The sequence below is a fragment of the Sminthopsis crassicaudata genome, chromosome 1 (assembly GCF_048593235.1).
Source record: "Sminthopsis crassicaudata isolate SCR6 chromosome 1, ASM4859323v1, whole genome shotgun sequence".
NCBI classification, from domain to species: domain Eukaryota; kingdom Metazoa; phylum Chordata; class Mammalia; order Dasyuromorphia; family Dasyuridae; genus Sminthopsis; species Sminthopsis crassicaudata.
The window spans coordinates 175,641,564-175,667,163 of record NC_133617.1 but is presented as its reverse complement, the minus strand read 5'-3'; the positions used below and the strand labels follow the sequence as shown (position 1 = coordinate 175,667,163).

General features: G+C 34.8%; 1 protein-coding gene across 4 annotated transcripts; it reads left to right on the top strand.

Moving 5' to 3' along the window:
- Positions 1 to 735: 735 nt before the first annotated feature.
- On the top strand, positions 736 to 24,822 carry TBC1D7 (TBC1 domain family member 7). 4 transcript variants are annotated; one of them, XM_074271920.1, is made up of 9 exons: positions 736 to 841; positions 2,217 to 2,287; positions 3,723 to 3,840; positions 5,119 to 5,199; positions 7,106 to 7,293; positions 12,995 to 13,132; positions 17,484 to 17,629; positions 22,482 to 22,611; positions 24,550 to 24,822. In XM_074271920.1, the coding sequence occupies exons 3-9, from the start codon at positions 3,729 to 3,731 to the stop codon at positions 24,634 to 24,636; spliced, it is 882 nt and encodes a 293-aa protein (XP_074128021.1). In that variant the 5' UTR covers positions 736 to 841; positions 2,217 to 2,287; positions 3,723 to 3,728; the 3' UTR covers positions 24,637 to 24,822. The 4 variants fall into 4 exon arrangements, with proteins under 4 accessions (XP_074128021.1, XP_074128011.1, XP_074128031.1 ...); XM_074271910.1 differs by having other exon boundaries at positions 747 to 903; XM_074271930.1 differs by lacking the exon at positions 2,217 to 2,287 and having other exon boundaries at positions 748 to 903.
- The last annotated feature ends 778 nt before the right edge of the window (positions 24,823 to 25,600 follow it).

The following is a 25,600-nucleotide window of genomic DNA, read 5'->3' as shown; positions in this document are numbered from 1 at the left end:
AATACAGAGCATTTCCCCCCTTCCTATTTAGCATAGTTCCTGGCACATAGTAAGTACTTAAATGCTTGTTGATGACATTATTACCATAGTTTTATAGTAACTCAAATTTGTATAGGGTTAAACAAGTACTTTCCTTACCACATATTCGTGAAAGACAATACAAATATTTAATCTCCATTCTACAAATAACGAAACTGATACTCTTTGCTCCATAATTTAGGAATGATAATTCCAATTCCTTTCGATCACTTTCCAAGGTACCACTTTCTGGTCTCGAGATGAAGCCCAAATGGTTAAAATGTTAAAACTTTTTTCTTTATTCTTGCCAATCATAACCCCACGAGGTCTCACCGCGGTCCCTCGGAAATAGGTCCTGACTAGAGGTTCAGGGCCAATGGGAGAGGGTGCAAAGCAAAGGCTCTGGCAGATATTTGCGCGGGGACTGTTCGCATCCAGACTCCAAGCCCAGAGGATGCTTCTTCCCCACTAAGTGACAACTGGAAGCGCGAACCCGGCAGGGAAGGACCAGGGCTGGAGAGGTCTTCTGGGAAGATCTGCTTTTCTCCATCCCCATTCAAAGACGGAGAGCAATCCTAGGAAGGCGCAACCCTCAGTTATCTTAAGCCGACAGCTACAGTCCTTCCCCGAGCCCAACCCATCTATCCGTCGTGGCTGGGCGGGGCGAAGAGGGGCGGACCTGGCTCAGTCCTCTCCTTCCCCTAGCCCGCCTCCCGCACTCCGGCCAGCCCCCGGAGCTGCCGTCACTTCCCTCAGCTGGTCCTGCTGCTCTTGCTCCTGCTCCTCGGCTTCCTCAGCTTCCTGGGGCCGCTGCCGTCCGCAGGTGACTGAGCCCCTGGGGAGCTTTCTCCTCCCTGCCTGCATCCCGTCCCTCTCTTCTTCCAGGTGAAGGATGGAGCCCCTGAATTCCGAACTCGTCTTAAGACTGCCCTTTCTCACCTGCTTCCCTGCATCTGCTCCCATTCCTTCATTTCCTGTTTATTGCCCTCCTTTTCTTCCCCTCCACTCCCTTTCTTCTGGGCTTATAATCGCGACGGGTACTAAGTGAAGTCTCTTTTGGGTCTGCCACTGCCCCTAGAGTGATTGTTTAGTTCTTTTCTTAGACTGATTGCATGTGGCCCGAGTTCTTCGGGCTGTGGGAGCTAGTTTGGTAAATTTTGGGAAGGTCTTCAAAGATGCTCCGGTAACGTAAAATGCTTCCTCCTTAATTTTATCTCTAAATTGTCTAAATTAGGTGATACTTTAAGATGAGAGGGCGGGGCTTCCAAGGAAATGGGCGGGTATTTGGGTTTTAGAATTCTTTGCATTGTCCATTTGGAAGTGGGAAGGACCTTCAAGGTCATTTAATGTGACCCCCTGGTTTTAGAATTAGAAGAAACTCAGGCCCAGAGAGATTCAGTGACTTGCTCAAAGATTGTTCACACCGATTATAAGTGCAGAATGAGAATTTGAAGCCCGATCCTCCAGCTCCAAGTTCACTTTTCTACTCCTACCTGTGGAAGCTTGGGACTCGGAAAAGATTGATTTTATTGCTGCACATGTGGATTTTCCATGCGAAAATTCTGTGTTCTTTCAGAAGGGATTTTGTCATTTTAGTTAATCTGGATACGTGTTGATCCTAAAATTCAGAACATTAAAGGACCTTAGCGCAGTAGCTAGTGATGGAGTCAGGAAGACCTGAGTTCAAATCCACTTTTAGAGTTTGTAGCTGTGTGACTCTGGGCAAGTCATCTAACCCTGTTTACCTCAGTTTCCTCATCTGTAAAAAATGAACTGAACTAGGGCAAACCCTTCCAGTATTGCTAAGAAAATTTCAAATGGAGTCACGAGTCTGACACCGCTGAATCTATAACAACAATCATTATAAATGTCAATTATATATTCTAGTAATTCATAGATTAAACACTGAAAAGGACTTTAGAAACCTTTGACTACAGTACTCTCGTTACTTATGAGGAAACTGAGCCTAAGAGAAGTTAAGTGCGTTACCCAGGAGCTGATTCTAAATCCAGTGCCCTGTCTTCTATACCACATTGCAGAATTACCGTTTGTGCTATGTTGAGACATAATGATGAATGATTATTCCCCAAGGGCATTGACATATATAGCGTCTTGTTTTATTATGTGACCTCAGAGTCCTTTTTCAGGTTTTTGAATTCTCATCACCTTTTTACAATTTTTTCTCTCTTTCTTCCCAGCCAACTGTCATTGCTTGCTGCTCACATTGAACTTGCCTTTAAGCAATTTTTCTATCTCCTTTTGATTTTTGGTGAGTTTGGAAACCAGATAACTATTAATAAAGTAATAGTAAATAAGTTTTCACTTAATTCATAGGAACTATCCTGTTGATATTGCTTTAATTTGTGTGCTCTTTGAAATGAGGAGAAAAGCTATTTTTCTATATAGAGATCTTTTATTATACACCAAACAAATTTATAAGATATTATTATTTTAAAAGTACATTTATTATGAAAATTCTTTTAGACTTTTAAAATAAAGATTTTTTTTCTTCTTTGTCATCACTTCTTCATTTTTCATTTTTTGTCACTTTTGCCAATTTCTTTTTAAGAATATTGTTATTATCATCATTATAAGAACAGTGTTATTATCACTAGGGCTTTATATGGGCCAGATTTGTAATTGAGAGACAAATAGTATATTTGGAGTAATAAGGTATGTGTTTATATATATTCATATATATGTATATACACATATATGTTATATATGTATGTGTATAGATATGCATATACTATATAAATTAATATAAGCATATTATATTATTATAGAGTTTATGTTAAATATATGAATATGTAATAAATATATATACACATATATTACAATTAAGAGGCCTTGATTACCTCCTGGTTTGCGGCTGTTCTGCTGCTGGATAGTTGAGTTCCACTTAAGTGAGATATTAATGTATTTGTACAAAAAAAGATATGTGAGATAGTGGAAGGAAATTGAGTCTTTCTATGTCTCCTAGTTTGGAAATTATTGTTGTTCATTCTGGAAACTCTGACCCACTCTGTTTCCAACCTGTACCAGTCTACTCCACCTCCATAAGCAGTGGAGGAGCCCTTTGCTTCCAGGCAAATGCCATATTGTTACTAGTTTTTGCAGAGAAACACAGTTGACTTTCACTCTACTACAGATCAAAATTCCTGAGCTCTTAATATCCACGAATTTCCACTAGTTCGACTTTCCAGTAATAGGGATTATAGTCCTGTACCAGCATGTCTAGTAATATAATTACATTTAAATGGAAATACCTGAAGTTCTATGTCATACCTATGTTTATTGGGTTTATAGAAATAAGTAGAAATGATAAAGTTCAATGCCAGTGTGACTTTGAGGCAGCTAGGTGGTACAATGAATTCCACTGGACTTAGAATTAGGAGGACTTATCTTCCTGAGTTCAAATTTGGCCTTAGATACTTACTAGCTGTGTGACCCTAAATAAATGATTTGTTTGCCTCAGTTTCCCCATCTAAAATGATCTGAAGAAAGAAATGGCAAATAACATTTAGTATTTTTGAAAAAGGAACTTTTCACAAATTTCTTAAATAAGGGCAGATGTATTGTCATGTTTCTATTTGATTGAAAAGTTGAAGTTAGTTATGACAGAATTTTCATTCTCTTTACTTTATTTCAATGACTCTTTCTTCTCCAATGCTTCTGTGCTCTCTGTCACTCTTTTCCCACAGTAAAACATGGCTGAAGACTCTCAGAGAAACTTTCGTTCAGTATATTATGAGAAAGTTGGATTTCGTGGTGTTGAAGAAAAGAAATCATTGGAAATACTCCTCAAAGATGATCCTCTGGGTGAGTTTTAAAAGATAATTCAACTAAATGAAGACAAACTATCCTATGAAAATCTTAAAAGAGATCTAGCCATAATTGCCACTTTATATGCTTTTGAATGAAGGATTGCCACAGGTTTATATTATCTTGAAAGGAAATTTGAATGGTCAAGCTTTTATTTTTAATATTATTTCTGATCCATAAAGGCTATGTGGTACTTTAATGCCGTAGTGTTATGTTTCAGATGATTTCCCAATCTGCATTAGTAAAGGACATTTCCTTGACAGAAATTTCCCATATTGATGAAATCACACAAACATACAAAATCAAAAATAATGATCCCTCCCCCCAACCATATATACAATATAGCTGAAAACATATTTGTAAAATTGATTTTACATTTATTTCCCCCTTGGGCTAGACTGTGCAGTAGGATTCTTGTATTAAAAGATATGACTAGTTTTATGGTTTTTGCTTGGGTGTTGCCCATATACAATATTGTGAATCTGATAGAATAATTCTCTGGCATTTGACTACCTCTTCTCTAAGACTGTAAATTTGTACATTCACATCTATATATTATATATATAAGCATATATATATATAATATATCTATATCTATATCTATCTATATATAAGTATATATATATCTATATATCTATATCTATATCTATATCTATATCTATATCTATATCTATATCTATATCTATATATAAGTGTGCATTTTTCATTTTCCCTACTAGGATCACACCTATTGATGAGTCAACTTAATTGTATCCAACTCTTCATGACATTGTTTTTGGGGCTTTAGGGCAGAGACACTGTAGTCATTTCCTTTTTTCCATCTCTCATTTATTTTACAGATGAGGAACTGAGTTACATGACTTGTCCAGGGATACACAGGTAGCAAGTGTCTGAGCCCAGATTTGAACTCAGGAAGATGAAGATGAATCTTCCTGTCTCCAAACCTAGCATTCTATCCACTGCATCACCTAGCTGCCCTTAGAGTCACATAACATAGGGATTTATCATTTTTATTTATTTTTGTTAATTGCTTAAGTGTGAGATAGAGCTTCAGGTATTTAAATTTAAATGTAGTTATGTTACTGTGCATGATGGTACAGGACTGGGAAGTTGAGACTGGTGGGATCTAGGAGCTTAGGAATTCTTATTTTTGCATTTAAGTTTTAAATATTCAATATATCTTTTTAAAAAAGAAAGAAAAAACTCCTTTCTTCTTTAACTCTGTTAGTAGCTTCATATAAGTCTCATTCTAATTTTTTTTTTTTTCTCTTCTAGACATTGAGAAGCTTTGTACATTTAGTCAGAGGTTCCCTCTCCCCTCCATGTACCGAGGCTTCGTGTGGAAGGTACTTTTAGGTAGGACTTTAAAGAGCTGCAAGAGATTTAATTTTGGGAGATATTGGGCATTAGAATGATTTAACATTTTATCAGATTGAAAATGAACTTGAATGGTCAATGATCCACTTTAAGCATGGGAAATCTTCCTGACTCCAGCCCTGCCTTCTATCCATTGTGCCATTTAGTTAGTCTAATCTTTTCACTACCCTAAGGAAATTCCTCACAAGCCAAGAGGTACAGCATGAACTTTTACCACCGTTAGGATATGTAGAACAGCCATCCCTTCACCTTGTGTTTGGTAACTGTAATTTGATGAAGTTCCTTGAAGAAGATGAAGTAATTGGTAGCAATGCTGGAAAATTTTGGAGGAATTCAAAGATTGGGGTGGTAGTCTTTTGGCTTATTAATAAGATAGGAATAATATATAATATAAATATAAATATAAATATATATATATATATGTACACACACACATAATAATAAATGATATCTTTATGGGTTTACATCAGCCTCCAAGACCAAAAGAAAAATTCATGCAAACAGTGCAAAATACATACTTAATTTAAAAAAACTTAAGCCTCTCCTTCCTCTTAACTCTCCAGCTTTGTTGAGATTACCTCCATTTTTCTAGTTACTTAGGTTTGTAGCTTAAAGTCACCTTGATTCCTCTCTCTCTCTATCATCCTAAGTAACTAATCAGAAACTAAGTATTATTGTTGTTCCCATAACAAACCTTGTTACCTAAGTATTCTCCTTCTCTCTACTGCCCTTCCATTACCAAAGTTCAGACTCTTTCCTGCTTCTCTAGATTATTTCCAATTTAATCAGCTTTAATGTCTCCTTTCCAATTCATTTTCCATATAACTGTCAAAATGCCTTTTCTAAGGCACAGATATGATCATTACACTCCCTTAACTAAGAATCTTCAATATTTTTTAATTGCCTTTAGGATACAATATGAATTTCTTACTTGTCATTTAAAGACCTTCATAGTCTGGTGTCAGTTTATGTTTCCAGGATTCCAGTACATCACTCCCTTTGAAACATGTATTCAAACCAGAACAGATTTCTTTGGGGTACCCAAACTCGCCAGTCTGTCTTCTTTCACCATGCCTTTTCACAGCCTGACCCCATGTTCTTGGAATCTCTAGCTTCCTTCAAAGCTCCCCTCATATACCACCTCTTACAAGAAGTTTTTTTAAATCCCTCTATGTAATGCTTTCTCTTGCCTCTTCAAATTATCCTATATACACTCATTTGTCATATCTTGTAAGGTCTTTAGGAGATAAAGATTATTCTATTTTTGGTTCTCTATTCCTAGTACACAGCACACTTTATCTATAGTGGGTGTTTAAATAATTTTTAGTTAGTTGAATGAAAAGAATGCTATATTTGTAGTCAAATAGGGTTTGAATCTTGAATCTAACATTTTTCACCCATGGGATTTTTAGAAAATTACTTGAACCTATCAATGCTATAGATTTCTCACCTGTTAAATGATGGGGTTGGGCTAGATATCCTCTTCCAGCTATAAATCTATGATCCCATGAATCTGTCAATCAGTCAGTGGGTGTTTGTTAAGTGCCAACTATGAGCCAAGCACTGTGCTAAGCACTGGGAATACAAAAAGAGGTAAAACTTAGTTCCTGCCCTTAAGGAGCTTGTATGGAATCTTTTTGGTATCATGTGATTTCAAGACTATAACAACAATGATGTTATTAACTTAAGCCTCAGTGCTTTAAGAATATGATAGCTTCCTAAGAGTTATTCTCTACAGTTAATAAATGTGGTTGTTAAATCTTTTGTAGGAACCAAGCTAGCTTTTTTGTTTTTGTTTTCATGGGTTTTTCCTTCCACCAGTATCTTTAAAAAAGGTTTGGATTACTGATTCTATCTCAGAACCTGGCTTTCTCCTCTTTCTTAGGAATCCTGCCTCCTCATCATGAATCTCATACTCAAGTCATGATGTACCGGAAGGAACAGTACACAGATGTCCTGCATGCCCTGAAAGTCATCCGTTTTGTCAGTGACTCCACTCCTCAGGTGGACGTCTACCTGCGCATGTATCAGCTAGAATCCGGAAAATTGCCTCGAAGTCCTTCCTTTCCTCTGGTTGGTGACTGCTTTGCTTCGACACTTGGTTTTGCCTTTAAATATTTATACATAACCAGGACCTATCTTAAGGCCATCACAAAATTAAGGTCACTAAGTAGGAAAGGTTTTTAGACATCTAAGGAAGGAAATGGGGGGGGGGGGGGAATAGAGGGAGAAAAAAAATTTGGAACACAAAGTTTTGCAGGGATAAATGTTAGAAAAAAAATCTGTGCTTATGTTATGAAAATGAAAAGCTTTAAAAATATGTACTACTCATAAAAAATTAATCCTAAGAACCTATGCAAAAGGTATCAACTTCATTTTATCAACACTAAGTGAAATTTAATGGAAATTGCTGAGCAGTCCTGTTTCCCTTGATGAAAATAATAGAGGCTTGTAACTATCAGTAGTTGTAAGGGCTTTCAGTAGCTGTAAGGTCTATCAGTAGCACTGTATTATTTACTTTATAAATAAAAAAAGTTAAATATACATGGCAAATCTATTGTTAAAAAAAATTAAATTAATCCTGGAGAACACTACAACTGATAGTCAAATCACTGCATTTAGTAGTCTGTCCCAGTGATTAGGGCTATCCAATCTGTGAGAGGAAGAGAAAAAAATCATATATGCATATATATGTATATATGCATATATATATGAATATATATATTTCATAAGTTTTTTTTTTTTTTTTTTATTAAAGCTTTATTCTTTATTATTTTCATCAAGGGAAACAGGAATGTTCAGCAATCTCCATTAACTTTTACTTAGCATTAATAAAATGAAGTCAATACTTTTGTGTAGGTTCTTAAGATTAATTTTTTATGAGTAGTACATATTTTTAAGAGTTTTTTATTTTTAAAATATATGATAGTTTTCAACATTCACCCTTGCAAAACCTTGTGTTCCAATTTTTTTTCTCCCTTCTTTCCCCCTCCTGTAGATGACAAGTAATTCAATATATGTTAAACATGTGCAATTCTTCTATACATATTTCCACAATTATCTGCAGCACAAGAAAAAGCAAATCAAAAAGAAAAAAAAAATGAGAAAGAAAACAAAATGCAAGCAAACAACAACACAAAAAGTGAAAATATTATGTTGTTGAAAATATTATGATTATGAAAATATTATGATTTGCACTCAGTCCCCACACTCCCCTCTCTAGGTGCAGATGACTCTCTTCATCACAAGATCATTGGAATTGGTCTGAATCACCTCATTGTTAAAAAGAGCCACATCCATTAGAATTGATCATCATATAATCTTGTTGCTGTGTACAATGCTCTCTTGGTTCAAGTAGTACATACTTAGTAGTAGATAGACCTGTTAACAGTTTTTGATCTATCCCTACTTAAAATTCTTTTTTGCTTAAATTATCCTATGGATCTCCAGCATAAAGCGCTCTACTTTTACACACAGAATACTGTCAGAAACAAGGTATCCCCTAATCCCCTTTTTAAGTAGAAAACTGTCTCATGATTATGTTATTAAGGATTTAGGAAAGTTGTCTTTTTCTGCTCTTTATCATACACACCTAAATTTGTATACAACTCAGAAACATATTAAAAGGAGGCCTACTGATGAAAAAGTGAAAGAACTTAATATTTTCCAGAGTAAGAAGATAATATTTTGTTTGGTTTTAACTTTGAAGTATTACTGCTTAACTCAGATAAGATTCCAAAACATTTTCAGCAGGGGATAAATATTTGAGAACAAAAGATTTTCATGAATTTTTCTTGCCTCTGGAAGTCTTTTGCTAAAATTTACTTAAGGAATTTACTATCATGTTTTGAACAGCATTTTGAAAGATTTGGAAATGGTCATTCTTTTGATCTGTATAATCTTGGTTTTAGGGTCTATCAGATCAAAGTCACTCTAAGTTTGTATTTAAAGGTAGCATAAAATACTTTATTAATGCCTAGAAGAAGTAAAACTTTAAAATATTCTTAAACTATTTTACTTTATAAATAAAATTTTATAAATATTTTATTTTATATTTGTTTTAAAATATTGTTACTTGTTCTCATGACAGTATATAGTAATCATTGATTATAATATTGATAACAGAGACAGTTTGGCATAGTGAATGGAGTGCTAACCTTGAATCAGAAAGACTTGAATTTGGGGCAGTCAGTGGCTGAAGCACCTGCCCTGAAGTGATAAACACTTAACACTTAACTAGCTGTGGGCTCTGAATGAGTCACTTAACCCCAATTTTCCTCCCCCCCCCCCAAAAAAAAAAGAAGACCTGAATTCATCAGATCATAGATCAGAGGGGATCTTAGAAATTACCCCGTCCACTGCCCCCATTTTATAGATAGTAAGCTAAGGCATAAGAAGCTAGGTGAGTAGCTATCATATGGCTAATAAATGTCTGAATTCCCAGTTTCCTGTCTTCAAATTCATGGCACAACTGACCAGGTGACTTCACTGACACTTATTAGCAAATTAAGTCACTTAACCTTTTTGTAATTCAGATAGCTCCTAGTACTTATTTAATGTCTTATAGGTTGGCTAGAATCTGCTAGGTAGATAGAGTACTGGGCCAGGAGACAGGAAAATTCATTTCTCTGAGTTCAAATCTGGCCTCAGATACTTAATAGCTATGGGCAAATCACTTAACTCTGTTTGCCTCAGTTTCCTGATTTGTAAAATTAACAGAAGAAGGAAATGGCAAACTACTGTAGCATTTTTGCCAGTAAAGTCCCAAAGGAAAGATTGATTATGACTGAAAACAAGTGACCATCAATATATGTCAGGCACTATACTATATACAAAAAAACAAACGACAACAAATCCCTGAATATCTTCCTCCTCAAGCAGCTTACATTTTGTTGGGGGAAAGAATATGTACATAGGTAAACATAATTAAACTATATACAAAGAAAAAAGGAATCCTGATGGTCTCTGAAACATAATTCTGGTGATTTATCTGTGGCATACCTATTATAGAATTTGTACTAGATTTACCAAATGCTTAGACTTTAGCTTAAGTTTTTACAAAACTGTCTTAGACTTCTATAACTTCTAATTCTTCTTACACCCTTCCTTAGTTTTCTTTGTAATATTGAACTTGATGTGAAAGAAGTTTATCACTCTAAACCCAGCTATATCAAGTATTGTTCAACCAATTACCATACCTAAAATATAGTCAACTTCCAATCAAAGCCCTCTGACTTGCAACATTTCTATACCAGTCAATTAAAGAGAAAGAAAACATTGATATCATAACATGCCTTCCCCCCCCCATTTTTAGTCTATTTACACATATTTGTAATAGTTTTTTTTTTTTAAATAAGGTATGTGTGGGCAAACTCAATTGGGATTAATTATGCATAAATAAATATTATATAAATTTGCCTTTAATTTAGCTATTGATAATTTAAAATATGCATTTTAATGAAGTATAGTCAATGAAAGTATGGAACAATAGGAAGACTTCTGGATTAAAGAGTGAGAGACTATAGGTTCAAATCCCATCTCTCTTTATTTATTACTTAATGTGAACCTTGGTCAAGTCACCCAGCCTTTATTGACCTCTCATCCCTACTGAACTACCATAGTACTTTGGGCTTCTCAAGTTGTGCCTTTTCTTGGAGTTGTATCTTTCCTTGGGGTTATGTTTTCATCCTCATAGTCTTCTGTTAGGATCAATCTTCCAGAAGACACCATTTTATTTTATTTTATTTTTGCATGTCAATTAGAGTCAAGTGACTTGCCCAGGATCACGCAGCTAGTAAGTATTTAGTGTCTGAGGCTGTATTTGAACTCAAATCCTCCTGACTTCAAGGCTGGCATTTTATCCACTGTGCCATCTAGCTGTCCCACAAAACACATTTTTAATCCTTATCCAGTTCTAATTCTGTAATTCTATGATCAAACAAACAGATAGAAAGGAGGTTATCTTGTATGCCCTTCAGTTCCATCCCAAATGTCATTTTTTTGTGCTTTGTTATCTTTATTTTTTTAATGGTGGATTTTTTTTTTTTTTGGTTTGTTGATCTTTCTCAAGTCTTTCCATGTTTTCTTATATTTTTTACACATATAATTTTGTGGCAGCATATAATTGCTTTACATTAATATACTATGATTTATGCTTACTATTCTTTAATTGATGGATATATTGATTTAAGTTTTTCAGATAAATGAATAAAGTGGCCATGAATTTTTTTTTTCTTTTGAACAGAAGACCAAAGATATCCTCTTAAAAGAACATTCATATTTATGGGTCAAAAGGAAGATGAAGAGCCAGCAAAAGAGACAGAAAAGGAGTAAGCAAAGAGTTAGGAGACTCATAACAGCATATAGTGTCACAGATGTTCAGGGAACAGACGGCAGCATCAAATGTAATTTGGACATCTGCTACTGGGGCAGTCAGATGGTGCAGTGAATGCTCTCACTGGATCTAAGTTCAAATGCATCTCAGATATTATTAGGTATGTGACCCTGAGCAAACCACTTAAACAGTTTGTCTCACCTCCCTTATCTGTAAAATGGGATAATAATATTACTTTTTTTTTTTTTCCTGAGGCAGTTGGGATTAAATGATTTGCCCAAGGTCTTATAGCTAGAAAGTATTAAGTGTCTGAGGCTGGATTTGAACTCAGGTCCTCTTGACTTCAGGGCCAGCACTCTATCCACTCCACCATCTAGCTGCCCCTAATAATATTATTTTCTTAAGTTAGTTTTCTATTTTTTGCCATGAAAGGATGATTTCATTTCCAAAGAGGTCAAGTGCTTCCTAGCTTTAAGTGTTTCTTTCTATCATTGTTCAAGTGTATTTTCTGTAACAAAAACATACTGAAAATGTTTTCTTTCCCCTTAGAAAGAATAATTCTTTAAATATTGTTGATTTAAAAATTCTCACAGATCATATGATTTAAGCAATTGAATAATGTAAATTTGCTGTTTTGTCTCTCAATAAAAACATGTACACATGTGCATATTCACACACATGGATACACATGCATATGCACATGTACTTCAATCACATGTGTAGGACTGCAAACGTGCACATGCATATACATAGGTACATATATAGGTACACCATACAGGCATACATGTATGTGTGCACACACATGTACTTGCAGACTGCATATAAATGTACACATACATGTGTGAATAAGCATACTGTATGCACATACATATGTATATATCTCATATATACATGCATACAATATATGCATTGCATAATACATACACATTTTGTGGCATGTATCCATACATATATACATACATTCATGTATGTTTATACATGTATACACACATAAACACATATTTGTTGTGATGATCAAATGAGACAATATTTATAAAATGCTTAGCAGGACGCCTGGCACATAGTTGATATTATATAAATGTTGGCTATCATAAATAGCTACAATAAGATCAAGAACATGAGGACTGAAAACAGACGTTTAGATTTTGCAATAAAGAGGTCATTCACTGCATTAGAAAGAACTGTTTTAGTACAGTATCAAGGATGGCCTCCTTGTTAAGAGTGTGAGAAGTTAATGTGTGAGAAGGATTGAGAGATAGTGAGTAGAGTCCTTCACAGGGAAGAGAGTGAAGATCAAAAACTCAACGCCAAGGAAAATCATTCTGTTTACATACATTTTGAGAGGCCCAACCAATTAAATTAAAGAAAATGCAGTTTTATTAAAGAAAAATATATTCTTTCCTTCCTTCCCATTTAATTAGTGTGTTCTTTTTCTTTTAGGAACCAGAAGATGAAGTGTTTGTTGCCATTGCCAAGGCTATGGAAGAGATGGTTGAAGATAATGTTGATTGTTATTGGCTTATCAGATGCTTTGTGAACCAATTAAATAACAAGTTCCGGGATTCCTTACCCCAGCTGGTGAGAAGTGTTTTTTGGTCTTGGGAAGAGGTGGGAGGTAGACACTGAGGCTAACAGGTGTGCTAGAGCTCTTGTGATCCTTTAGGGCCATTGCTGGCGAGAGCTGATTCCCCCAATAACTATTATTTGTGGCCCACGTCCAAGTGCCTATAGAAGGGGTCTAATGTTAGATACGCAACTAAGTGGCTACTTTTATATTGGTCAGGCTGAGGAATGATTCTTTTCCTTTTGCTTTTCATAATATCATTGTATCTTGGATCTAGAGCTGGAAAGTACTTTGAGATTATCTCAGTCAGAGTCAGGCTGACTGAGGCTTGAAAAATTCCCAAGTACAGATGAACTAGATTAAAATGTAATTGAGAAATGTTTAACAAAATAAATAAAAATACAAAATAATGTCCATTTATGGTTTTCTAAGTCATTCCACTAGTGCAAACAGATGGCACAATAGAGAGAGCACTGGGCTTGGAACTGGGAGTATTCACTTTCATTAATTCAAGTTTGGCTTCACATATGTACTAGCTGTGTAACTCTGGACAAGTCACATAACCTTGAGGTCACTTAAGGGATTCAAGGGATTGTGGGTAAGTCATTTCATCCTGTTTGTCCCAGTTTCCTTACTTGTAAAATGAGCTGGAGAAGGAAAGGGCAGACTACTCTAGAATCTCTGCTAATAAGACCTCAGATTGGGTTACAAAGAATCAGACAACCAAAACTAATTGAACAAGTCATTCCATTGCTAAACTAACCTTCTTGCTTTACAGTTGAGGAAATCAAGATGCAGATATGTTAAGTGAATTGCTCAGGGTGATATTGTTAATAAGAGGTAGAGCCAATATTTGAACCCAGTCTTCTGCCTCAGAAGCCATTACTCATTCCACTATGCCATGATACCTTTTTTTCTTTGTTTCTAACTCTTTTCATTTTTTTCCATTTATTCTAACACTTTTTGAGAAGTGACATAATTACTTTGTATAAAGGATATATATGTATATATGTATGTATAAAGATTACTGTTATATAAGGATACCAAATAAAGTGGAGGATATTTATTGATTGTATTTATTGAGTATGACCTTATATAATATAATTTTTACTTCTTAACTCAATTATAATCTCCAGAATTTGTAGAGCTGCCTTAGCTACTTTCTCTGGTTACTCCAGTGACTTTGGACAGTACAATGCTTCAGTGAAGCATTGGGCTGCTGAGATGACCACATTTGTGATACTTGTTCTCAGATTCTTGAAGTTGAAATAATGGTATGGTCAGCACTTTTAAAGAAAGAACAGGGGAAAATGTGTTATCAGAAAGGTAGTACACTTATAATCCATGGTAATTTCATTTTTCTTCAAGGCATTTCACAGGTTTCAAATTTCCTATGGAATCCAATATTGGTAGAACTAAATAGTTATGAGGTTTTTAGAAAAGCCTTTGCTAAGCATAAATAAAAGCTGATCAGTGATTGTACTGAGATTTGTCTTTGTCCTAAATTTATTTAAACTTCTCTGTTTGGTTAAACAGTGTGAACTTTAAAAAAATTTACAATATGGATTTTTCCTACCCATCCTCTTACAGTTATTATTAACTTCTTAAGTTATCTTCTTAGGTTTTTAAAGCCTTGCCAAATAAAATTGCAATCACAAAGCAAAGATCTGTCTAAAATCTAAAGGATGATGTATAGAAAAAGGACTTTTTGTCATCAGAATAAGGACAGCACATACCAGGATGATGTGCACCCTAACTATATTTCAGTGTTCTGAATCACTGACTCCCACCAACACCTTTGCTCCCCTTTAAAAGGCTCACTGAAATCTTGTTCTCCTAGATAAACTTGCTGCCATATTCACAAGGACTTTGTCAAAATTGCATAAAAGCTACAAGACACAACATGATTTCATAAGTAATCTAGCCAAAGGATCTTAACTTAAGATCCTTAAACATTTCTCCTCCATATTTTGATGTTTGCTTCAATATAATTAGTTTCCTTTGAAAAACCATATACTATATTTCTGTATTTTTGCATTTATACATTATACATTTATTGTTCTATGAAGAGGTCCACAGTTTTTACTCCACTACCAAAGGGGTCTATGAAACAAAAAGAGTTAAGAACCTTTGAGCTATACTATCTCAGGCTTTAAAATGGCTATGCCTCCCTTTTGCCATAGTTATTCTAAGTCCTGAAAAATTTCCATGATAAAAAAGGTTTTTGTAAATGAGTTTATTGACTTTTTTTCTAGTTATAGTCAATAAACATTAGGTCAGCATCATTGTTTATTGTACTATGCTACATATGCAGGGGGAGTACAAAGATGGATGAAACATGTCCTGTTTATATTCTACTAGGGAATGTAATGTGCACAAATATGTATAGCTCAAGATAAATAGTAAAATAAGCCCGAGAGAAGTCAGAGGTTAATCTAAATTAGTCCCCCATGCAATTCAAACTATTTCCTGTCTTCTCTTCCTGATCCTTGCCCTCAATCCAGCCATTGAGATGGCATAGTGGATAGAGATCTTAAGGCAGAAACTCTAGGTTCAAATTTTACTTCTGATATTTAGTAGCTATGTAATGATAACTAAGTCATTTTCTTCCTTGGAGACTGTTTCCTAATTGATAAAATGGGGCTAGATTTTTGTCCTCATATATCATGACAAATTGATATTAAAATTATTACTATTTCTATTACTATTGTTAATATAATTATTTACATATTAATGTTTATAAAGCTTTAATAGGATAATTTTTGTGAAGTAGTTATTATTAATTTCTTAAATTCCTCTCATTTCTTCTTCCTGAAACTGCAGATATATGGCATTGAAAACCTATGCTAAAATTATACTCTATTGCTTCAAAGTGCTGTGGATTTGACCTTTAATTCTCAAAGGCTGTTCATCACTAGAAGTTGGTGATGAATTTTTGCTTTCGGCAGCTCAGGAAACTGTCGACTAAAGCTAACCCTACTGGAAGTCACAGCAGCTTATGCTCAAACTCAGGAAATCTTTGAAAACATGGGAGACAACTTTGAGACCATACTAAATATAATTTTGGAAGAACTCTCTATCTATTGGCCAAACTAGAATACTAAAATGTGTAAATTTCACTGTTTTCAAGGTGCTAATTTAATGTCATTTTAAAAAATGAATTTTAAATTGTTCTCAAAACGGTAACATTTAAAAATTTCTCTTCCCTGTGTCTTGCTGAGTTCTGCTAATCTTTGATGGTTTTCTTTATACTAATTATAACTAACAAATACAAATCAGGTGCTAAGTGAAGCAAGCAGAACTAGGAAAACACCATACACAGCAACAACAAAATTGTGTGATGGTCAGCTATGATAGATTTAGATACTTTGGTCTACATGTAAGAATAGCTCTTCTCAGCAATTCAGTGATCCAAAGCAATCCCAGTAAACTTTGGATGTATCCAGAGAGAAAACTATGGAAATGGGATGTGGACCAATGCATACTATTTTCACCTTTTTTTTCTTGTTGTTTTTTTTTTTTCTCCCAATTTTTCCTTTTTGTTCTGATTTTTTTTTCTCCCAACATGATTCATATGGAAATATGTAAAAAATGAATGCACATATGTAACCTAAAAAAAAAAAAGAAATAAAAAAGAGATCATCGAATTATAGAGCATTTTAAGTCCTAGAAAGTATTCTACAAATTTAAAAACTTTTTTTGTCATGATATAAAAAAATCTAGCTCCATTTTATCAGTGCAGAAACTGAATCTCAGAGGATCAGATGACTTATCCATAATCACATAATTTAGTATAGATTGGGAACTTGAAGATATGAGAGATTAAGTGATTAACCCAAAGTCACATAGCTAGTTGTTGTCTGAACTGGGACAAAGACATGGTCACCAGTGATTCTAAGTCTTTATCCAGTAGAATTTTAGAATGATAGGTTTAGAGCTAAGAAGGACCTCACAGGTCACTTGTTCCACCCATCTCACCCTAGATGATGCTGCTGAGGCTGAAAAAGGATTCTGTCTACCACATGTGTTTCTCTCTTTTCCAATTTTTATAGACCTCCCTTCTCATGTCTCACTTCTTTTATTTTTCTCTCTTGTTTCCTCTTCTGTACTGTTTATATCTTTCCCTAGTTTTGAGTCTCAGAACTTTAAAAAAGGACTGCTAAATCAGCTTAGTCCGATTGATAGATTTTTGCTTGGGGGACTATGCTGCCCAGGTTAAGTGTGAATAACATTAAGTTTTCAGCTATTTATAGCACTTGCTTTTATTTAACACTTTTCAATTTAAGATTTTCAGCATGTCCTATATATTACTTGATATAGTTTATATCATTGAACATTTCTCCCATCTCTTTCTGTCTCCTTTAGCCAAAGGTTTTTGAACAGTACTTGAATCTTGAAGATAGCCGTCTCCTGAATCATATGAAGATGTGTTCTGCAGTAACCAAACTGCCTTATGATCTCTGGTTCCAGAAGTGCTTTGCAGGTTGTTTACCTGAATCCAGTTTACAAAGGCAAGTATTTCTTTGGAAGGCTGTGAAGACTTGGGCTCTGCTGTTGATCAACATTGCTTGTATTAGGCATCTCAAACTTAACATGCTCAAAACAGAACTCATTGTCTTTGTTTTTAAGCCCTTCCCACTTCTGAATTTCTCTATCTGACAAAGGCTTCTTCCATTCTCTTCATAAACAGTATTGTTCTCAATTTCTCATTATTCTAGTTATCAAATCTTCTGTCTCCGTGACGTTTCTCTTGTATGACCCTTTCTTTCTACTCACACAATGACCACTTTAGCTCAGATTCTCATTTGACACCGGACAGTTGCAAACATGTCCTACTAATTGTTCTCCTGTCTCAAGTCTCTTTCCACTCCAATTAATCGATAAACATCTATCATTTAATAAACATTTAATAAATGCTTACTATGTGCCAGGCATTGTGCCTGATACTGAAGATACAAAAAGAGAAAATAATGGTTCCTGTCCTCAAGGAGCTTTTAATCTAATAGGGAAACAACATGCAGATAAATGTATGGGAAGTAAGCTATTTACATGTTAAATAAGAAAAAAATTGGCAGAGGAAAGACAGGAATGCAGAGGGGTTGGGGAAAGCTTTTTGTAGAAGGTGGGATTTATCAATCAATTAACATTTAATGAATGCCTACTATGTGCTAGACATTGTGCTAAGTGCTAGGGAGGCGAAAGACAATCTCTGCCCTCATACATAAAAACATACATACATACATACATATATATAGATAGATAGAGAGAGAGAGAGAGAGAGAGAGAGAGAGAGAGAGAGAGAGAGAGAGGATATATAGGAAATAATTAATGTTTGGGAGACATGAGAATTAAGAGGGCTTGGGGAAGTCTTCCTGTAGAAGATAGGATTTTAAATGAGATTTAAAGGAAGACATAGAGGTCAAACTCAGAGCTGAGGAGAGAGAGCATTCTAGGCATGGAGGGCAGCTAGAGAGAAAGCCCAAACTGAGAGATGAAGTGTCTTGTTTGTGGAAGAATTAGGACATCTGTGTCACTGAGGAAGAAGGTATAAGAAGATTGGAAAGTTGTGTGTGTGTGTGTGTGGGGGGGGTTATGAAGGGCTTTGAATGTCAAACAGAGCATTTTGTATTTGATCTTGGAGGCACTCTGGAGTTTTTCGAGTAGGGGATTGACATGTTTTAGAAAAAAATCACTTTAATGGTTGACTGGAGGATGGTTTGGAGTGGGGAGAGACTTAAGGCCGACTGACCCACCAGGAAGCTATTGCAGTGATCAAAGCTTGAGATGATGAGAACCTGTGCTACAGTTATGGCTGTGTCAGAGGAGGGAAGGGACCATATTGGAGAGATAGAAAAGTTGCAGTCAACAAACCTTGGCAACAGCTTGGACATGGAAGTTGACACAAAGTGAGGAATCCATGTTGATTTTAAGTATAGATCAGACCATGTCATTTTCTTACTTAATAAATGGCTTTATTTTTCCTTCAGTATCAAATATAAACACTTCCATTTAGCTTTTAAAGCTCTTCACAATCTTGCCACAACCTACTTTTCCAGCCTCATTGGACATTGTTCCCTACTCTTGGGAACCAGCTCAAACTTCTTTCTCTTTGCTTCTTACATTATTCCTTTTCTCATCTCTTTGCCTTTGCTGATTGACTATGACTGGAATGCAGTCTCCACACCTCTACCTCATAAAATCCCTTAATGATGATGATGGTAATAATAACAGCCAGAATTTGCATTAGACCTTTAATGATTTACAAATATGTCATTTATGGGGTAGCTAGGTAATTCAGTGAATAGAGCACTGACCCTGGAGTCAGGAGGACCTGAGTTCAAATCTCATCTCAGATGAGTAACATTTCCTAGTTATGTGATCCTAGGCAAGTCATTTAACCCCACCTGCCTTACATTTGTCCTTACAATAATTCTAAGAGGTAGGTGTTATGATCCCACTTTACAAATGGAGAAACTCACTTGCAAACAGGGAGTTTAATGACTTATCTAGAATACACAGTTGGGAAGTACCAGACTGAATTTGAGCTCAGAAATTCCCAATTCCAAGTCCATGCTACCTAGTTTCTTCCTGTAAGCCAAAGCAAAACACTACCTTCTACAGGAAGCCTTCCCTGATTTCCCCCTAGCTACTACTGCCCTCTCTCTTCAACTACCTTTTATTTAACTACTTATTTATTGGTATTTATTCTGTAACCATTTAGTAAGTGCCTGTTATTTCCCCTGTTACAATGTAAACCCAGTGAGAATAAAGATTGTTTCATTTGGAGGTCGCTAGGTGGTGCTGTTGATAGAGCACGGGTGACTGATGTAAAGAAAGACCTCCATTCAAATCCTGCATCAGACCCTCACTAGTTTTGTAACATTGAGCAGGTCACCCCTTTCCTTTTCAGTGTCTTCATCTGTAAGCAGGGGATTATAATGACAGCAGCTACCTCTTAGGATTGTTGTGAGCATCAGAGATTAATATAAACTTTGCAAATATAATGCAAACTTTTAAGCACTATATAAATGGTAGTTTTTACTATATTTACTATCAATATAGACATTAATAAAATAATAAATAAAATAGAAATATAACCATTCCTATTATTAATTATTATTAGCAATAGTAATCATTCATTATATATGTAGCCCCAGTCTCTTATATGCCAGGCATATAATAAGTGCTTAATAAATTTATTGCTTGATTGAACAGGCACCTCAAAGGATTGTTTCTTATTTGTCATTATATCTTCCTCATTACCTGGAACAGTGTATTGAACAAAATGGGCACTTAGTAAATGTTTATTAAATGAATAAAAGGATGAATGAATGAGAAGATAAACTACATGTTCCTGCTCCTCCAATAGAGTATGAATTTTCTCCCAAGAAAAAGAATGATTTTAGAAGCATCATTTTTTGCAAACAATGCAATGGTACTATTTCTCCTTCCTATTAAGATTGTATAGCATTGCACGATTTATTATGGTTTCTTATTTGAGGGCCCTCAGATCATAAAGGGGCAGCCAGATGGCAAAATAGGATAAAGGGCTGGTCCTGAAGTCAGCAAGACTCATCTTCTTGAGTTCAAATCTGACCTCAGACACTTACTATCTGGGTAACCCTATATAAGTAACTTAACCCTGTTATTCAGTTTCCTTATCTATTTAAAAGAGCAGAAGAAGGAAATGGAAACCATTTCAGTATTTCTTCCTGAGCTCAAATCTGACCTCAGACACTTACTGTTGGGGTAATCCTATGCAAGTAACTTAACCCTGTTACTCAGTTTCCTTATGTATTAAAAGAGCTGAAGAAGGAAATGGAAACCATTCCAGCATTTCTGCCAAGAAAATCCCAAATGAGGTCATGAAGAGTTGGACATGACTGAAATAACTCAACAAGAAATTATAAAACTCACAACACTGAGGACTTACATAGAAGAGCAGTTTTTCTTATAAATATCAGTTCTAAGAATGGATTCCAAAATATGTGTCTTCACTGCAGTATCACTTTGAGCAGGTTTGTAAAGAAAGTGAATTGAATTTGAGGATGCACCGCCAAACACCATACTTGTCAATCCACTTGTGTTGAACTATAAATGTTATTTTTATTCATATACTTTATTTTTTACAATCATTTATGTCTGAATACATCCTTTGCCATACCCAATGATCCATCTTTTGTAGCAAAGAATCAGAAAAGAAAGATTTTCTGAAAATCCATTCAACAAAATTAACCTGCACATCAACAACATTGGAAGATGTATGTAGTGTTTCCCACCTGTTGTCCCCTATTTCTACAAAGAAAGGAGGGAAGTATGTTTTCTAAACTCTTCTCCAAGACCAGGCTGAGTCATTATAAGTATACAGTTAGTTTTGCATTTCTTCCAATTTACCTTATGGTAGACATTGTATAATTTTATGAGTTCAGCTTAATTCACTATATATCAGTTCATATAAGCCTTTCTATGCTTCTCCTTTGTTTTTTACATTTCTTGTGGTTCAATAGTATTCCATTATGTTTATATACCATTCCCCAAATGAATATCTACTTTGCTCCTAGTTCTTTGTCCTGCAGAAAGAGTTGTTATGAATATTTTTATGTATATGAGAACTTTCTATCATTAACCTCTTTAGCTATGGAATCACTGGGTCAAAGAATATGACTTTTTTATTGCTTTTTATAGCATTAATTTAAGTACCAGTTTCTTTTGATTTGCATTAATTACATTTAAAAAAAAATATTTTTTTTGCTTTCTATTTTTACATCATCTAAATTTCTCCATATATCCCTTTTCCTTCTCTGTTACAAAGAACCATCCCTTATAACAAAGAACAAAAAGGAGGGGGAAATCTTGTTTTGTAAAATTAACCAAAGTATGGAAAAAAATTCTGACATATACAATGTATAACCCCTATAATCCTCCAGTTTTGCAAAGAAATGAAGGAAGGTAAATCTCTAATTTCAAAGGGGAATATTAGAGGTAGGAGTTTTACTAGATTTATTGTAGGCTGATACATAAATGTAATTTTCCTTTTCCTCTTATTTCTAATCATATATAAGATAAATTCAATTGAACTTGAAATACTTCATGAATGTCCATTTATTTATTTATTTGCTGAGGCAATTGGGATTTAGTAACTTGCCCAGGGTCACAAGCTAGGAAGTATCTGAGGCCAAATTTGAACTTAGGTTCAAAGGCTCTATCCACTGCACCACCTAGCTGCCCCAATGAATGCCCATTTATAAATGATTCTCTGACAAGATTAATAGTGGAAATAAGGAATAACTTTGGATTTTGAAGGAACTTTAAAAATTTAAAATTCAGCAGTATCACTTAATTGAATATTTTTATTTTTTGTAGAGTTTGGGACAAAGTTATAAGTGGTTCCTGCAAGATCCTAGTTTTTGTTGCTGTGGAAATTTTATTAACTTTTAAAATAAAAGTAATGGCATTGAACAGCTCTGAAAAAATCACAAAGTTTTTGGAAAATGTAAGTATACTTTACCTTCTTTTGCTCATTCAGCAACTATTTCATAGAATTATAGGAGCAGGGATAGAGAACTGGAGGCATCTGGGTAGCTTAGAGAACAGAGAAGTGGGCTTAGATTCAGAAAGACTGAAAAACTATTACTCCCAATAATGTTATAGTATTTATTGGATGATAAAGTATATAGTTAAGGAGAAGGCTAATCTGGATTTAAGAAAAGGAAATGACAAAATTTCTCATGCTGTTCTTGTGAATAAAATGACAAGAGATAGGCTTGATCAGGGCTTTTTAAACTTTAAAAAAAATGGCCTCAGACACTTATTAGTTATGTGACACTTAACCTCTATTTGCCTTAATTCACTGGAGAAAGAAATGACAAACCATTCTAGTATCTTTGCCAAGAAATAGCCTTATTTTTCAGTATTGAGATGGTTCATGGAATCACTAAGAGTCAAAAACAATTGGATGACAAAAGACAGAGAGCTAGAAAAAGCCTTCAAGATATTCCAGTCCAGTCCTTTGGTTTTTATAGAAGCATTTGTTTTATTTTGGCCAACAAAACAAAGTGGATTCTCTACTTAACTAGATTCTCTCAGTATACAAACTATTACTCCCAATAATAAATTATAGTATTATTGAATGATAAAGTATATAGTCAAGGAGAAGGCTACAGATATTGTTAATCTGGATTTAAGCAAAGCAAATGACAAAATTTCTCGAGCTCTTCTTGTGAATACAATGACAAGAGATGGGTTTTTAAAACTTTTTCCACCCTTTTGAGAAATTTTTACATGACCCCGAGTATCTAGGTATATAAAATAATAAAATAGATATACAAATCAAACATTTATTGATAATTAGTAACAATTTTGCATATTCAGTCATGAGAACCTATAGGACATTGCAAAATCTGGTTAAGGAAACTGAGAGCTAGATAATATTGCAATTAGATGGATTTGAAACTGGTTGAATGACCAGTCTCAAAGTAGCTTAATAGGCCACTATTGGTTTCATAAAGAATCATGAGTGTATTGTCTCAAGGCCTTCATCATTTCCTTGTACTATTAATGTTCATATCAATTATTAGAAGGCATGCATCACATTTTTTAATCAAATTTGCAGATGTCCCCAAAAAATGGAAGAGATAACTAATGTGTTAAATAAATGACAGAGTGAGATCCAATATGGTCTTGACAAGCTGAAATATTGGACTGAATCTAATAAGATGAAATGAAATAAAAGATAAATGCCAAATGTGGACCATTAGAGTGGAAGATGAATGGAGTGCTGAACTTGCGGTCATTCAGATGATGGTACCAGTCCTGCTTCCAGTATATATTAGTTGTGTAACCATGAGCAAGTCACTTTTCAATAAACAATGCCTTTGCTTTGATGATTCAATTCCTCCCCACTTAGATGGGATCACAGAGGCTGATATATTAATATAAATGAAAACTTCTTCGCTAAAATTAAAAAAAAAAGTTCCATAAAATACTATTAGGTAAAATAAAATTTTAAAAAATTTCCTAATGTTCAAAAAACACAAACAAAAACAGCTTTACAAGGATCTAGAAGGTATTGTTAGATAACAGTTTATCTGAAAAAGACTTAGGGGTTTTAGTGCACTTGAGTCCTAATACAATTCAACAGTGTGATTTGTTGTTCAGTAGTTTTTCAGATATGACTAACTATGACCCCATTTGGGGTTATCTTGGCAGATGTCCTGGAATGGTTTACCATTTCCTTCTTCAACTCATTTTACAGATGAGGAAACCAAGGTAAATAGGGTTACGTGACTGTCCAGGGTCACACAGCTTGTAAGTGTCTGAGGCTGGATTTAAATTCAGTAAGATGAGTTTTCCTGACTCCAGGTCCAGTGCTCTATCTACTGCAAAAGTACAGATTTCACAAGATTTTTTTTTTCTTTTTACTTTTTCACAGATCCCTCAGGACAGTTCAGATGCAATTGTGAGCAAAGCCATTGATTTGTGGCATAAACACTGTGGTACTCCAGTGCATTCCATGTGAGCCCTTCTTTTAAACATAAGACATGGTATAGTGACTGAACATGGGCTTTTCAAAGGTGACTACAGTTTACTGCAAACATTCTCCTGAGCTGACTAAAAATGCTTTGGGATTTGTTTTCATTTTTTTTTTTTTAATAGCCTAATGTTGAAATGTAAATATTTTTTCAATAAAACTATTTAACTAAAACATCTGTTATTTCTATGATATGGATCAAGGTGCTTTTGGGAAACTCAGATACAAATTCAATTTTTTGTGCCCAGGATTTGCAGCTGCACTGTGTTAGATACTGGGAATAAAGATGTTCCTGCCCTTGTGGTGCTTACCTTTCACTATGGACAAACTGACAAAGCTCAATGTTGGAGGGGTATTTTTTAAAATTAATTTTATAATTATAAAAAAAAAATTTGACAGTACATATGCATGAGTAATTTTTTTATAACATTATCCCTTATATTCATTTTTCCAAATTTTCCCCTCCCTCCCTCTACTCTCTCCCCTAGATGACAGGCAATCCCATACGTTTTACATGTATTACAGTATAACCTAGATACAATATATGTGTGTAAATCCAATTTTCTTATTGCACGTTAAGTATTGGATTCCGAAGGTATAAGTAACCTGAGTAGATAGACAGTAGTGCTAATAGTTTACATTCAATTCCCAGTGTTCCTTCTCTGGGTGTTGTTTCTGTCCATCATTGATCAGCTGGAAGTGAGTTGGCTCTTCTTTATGTTGAAGATTTCCACTTCCATCAGAATACCTCTTCATACAGTATTGTTGTTGAAGTGTACAGTGATCTTCTGGTTCTGCTCATTTCACTCAGCATCAGTTCATGTCAGTCTCTCCAGGCCTCTCTGTATTCATCCTGCTGGTCATTTCTTACAGAGCAATAATATTCCATAACCTTCATATACCATAATTTACCCAACCATTCTCCAATTGAGGAGGGGTATTTTTTAAAGGC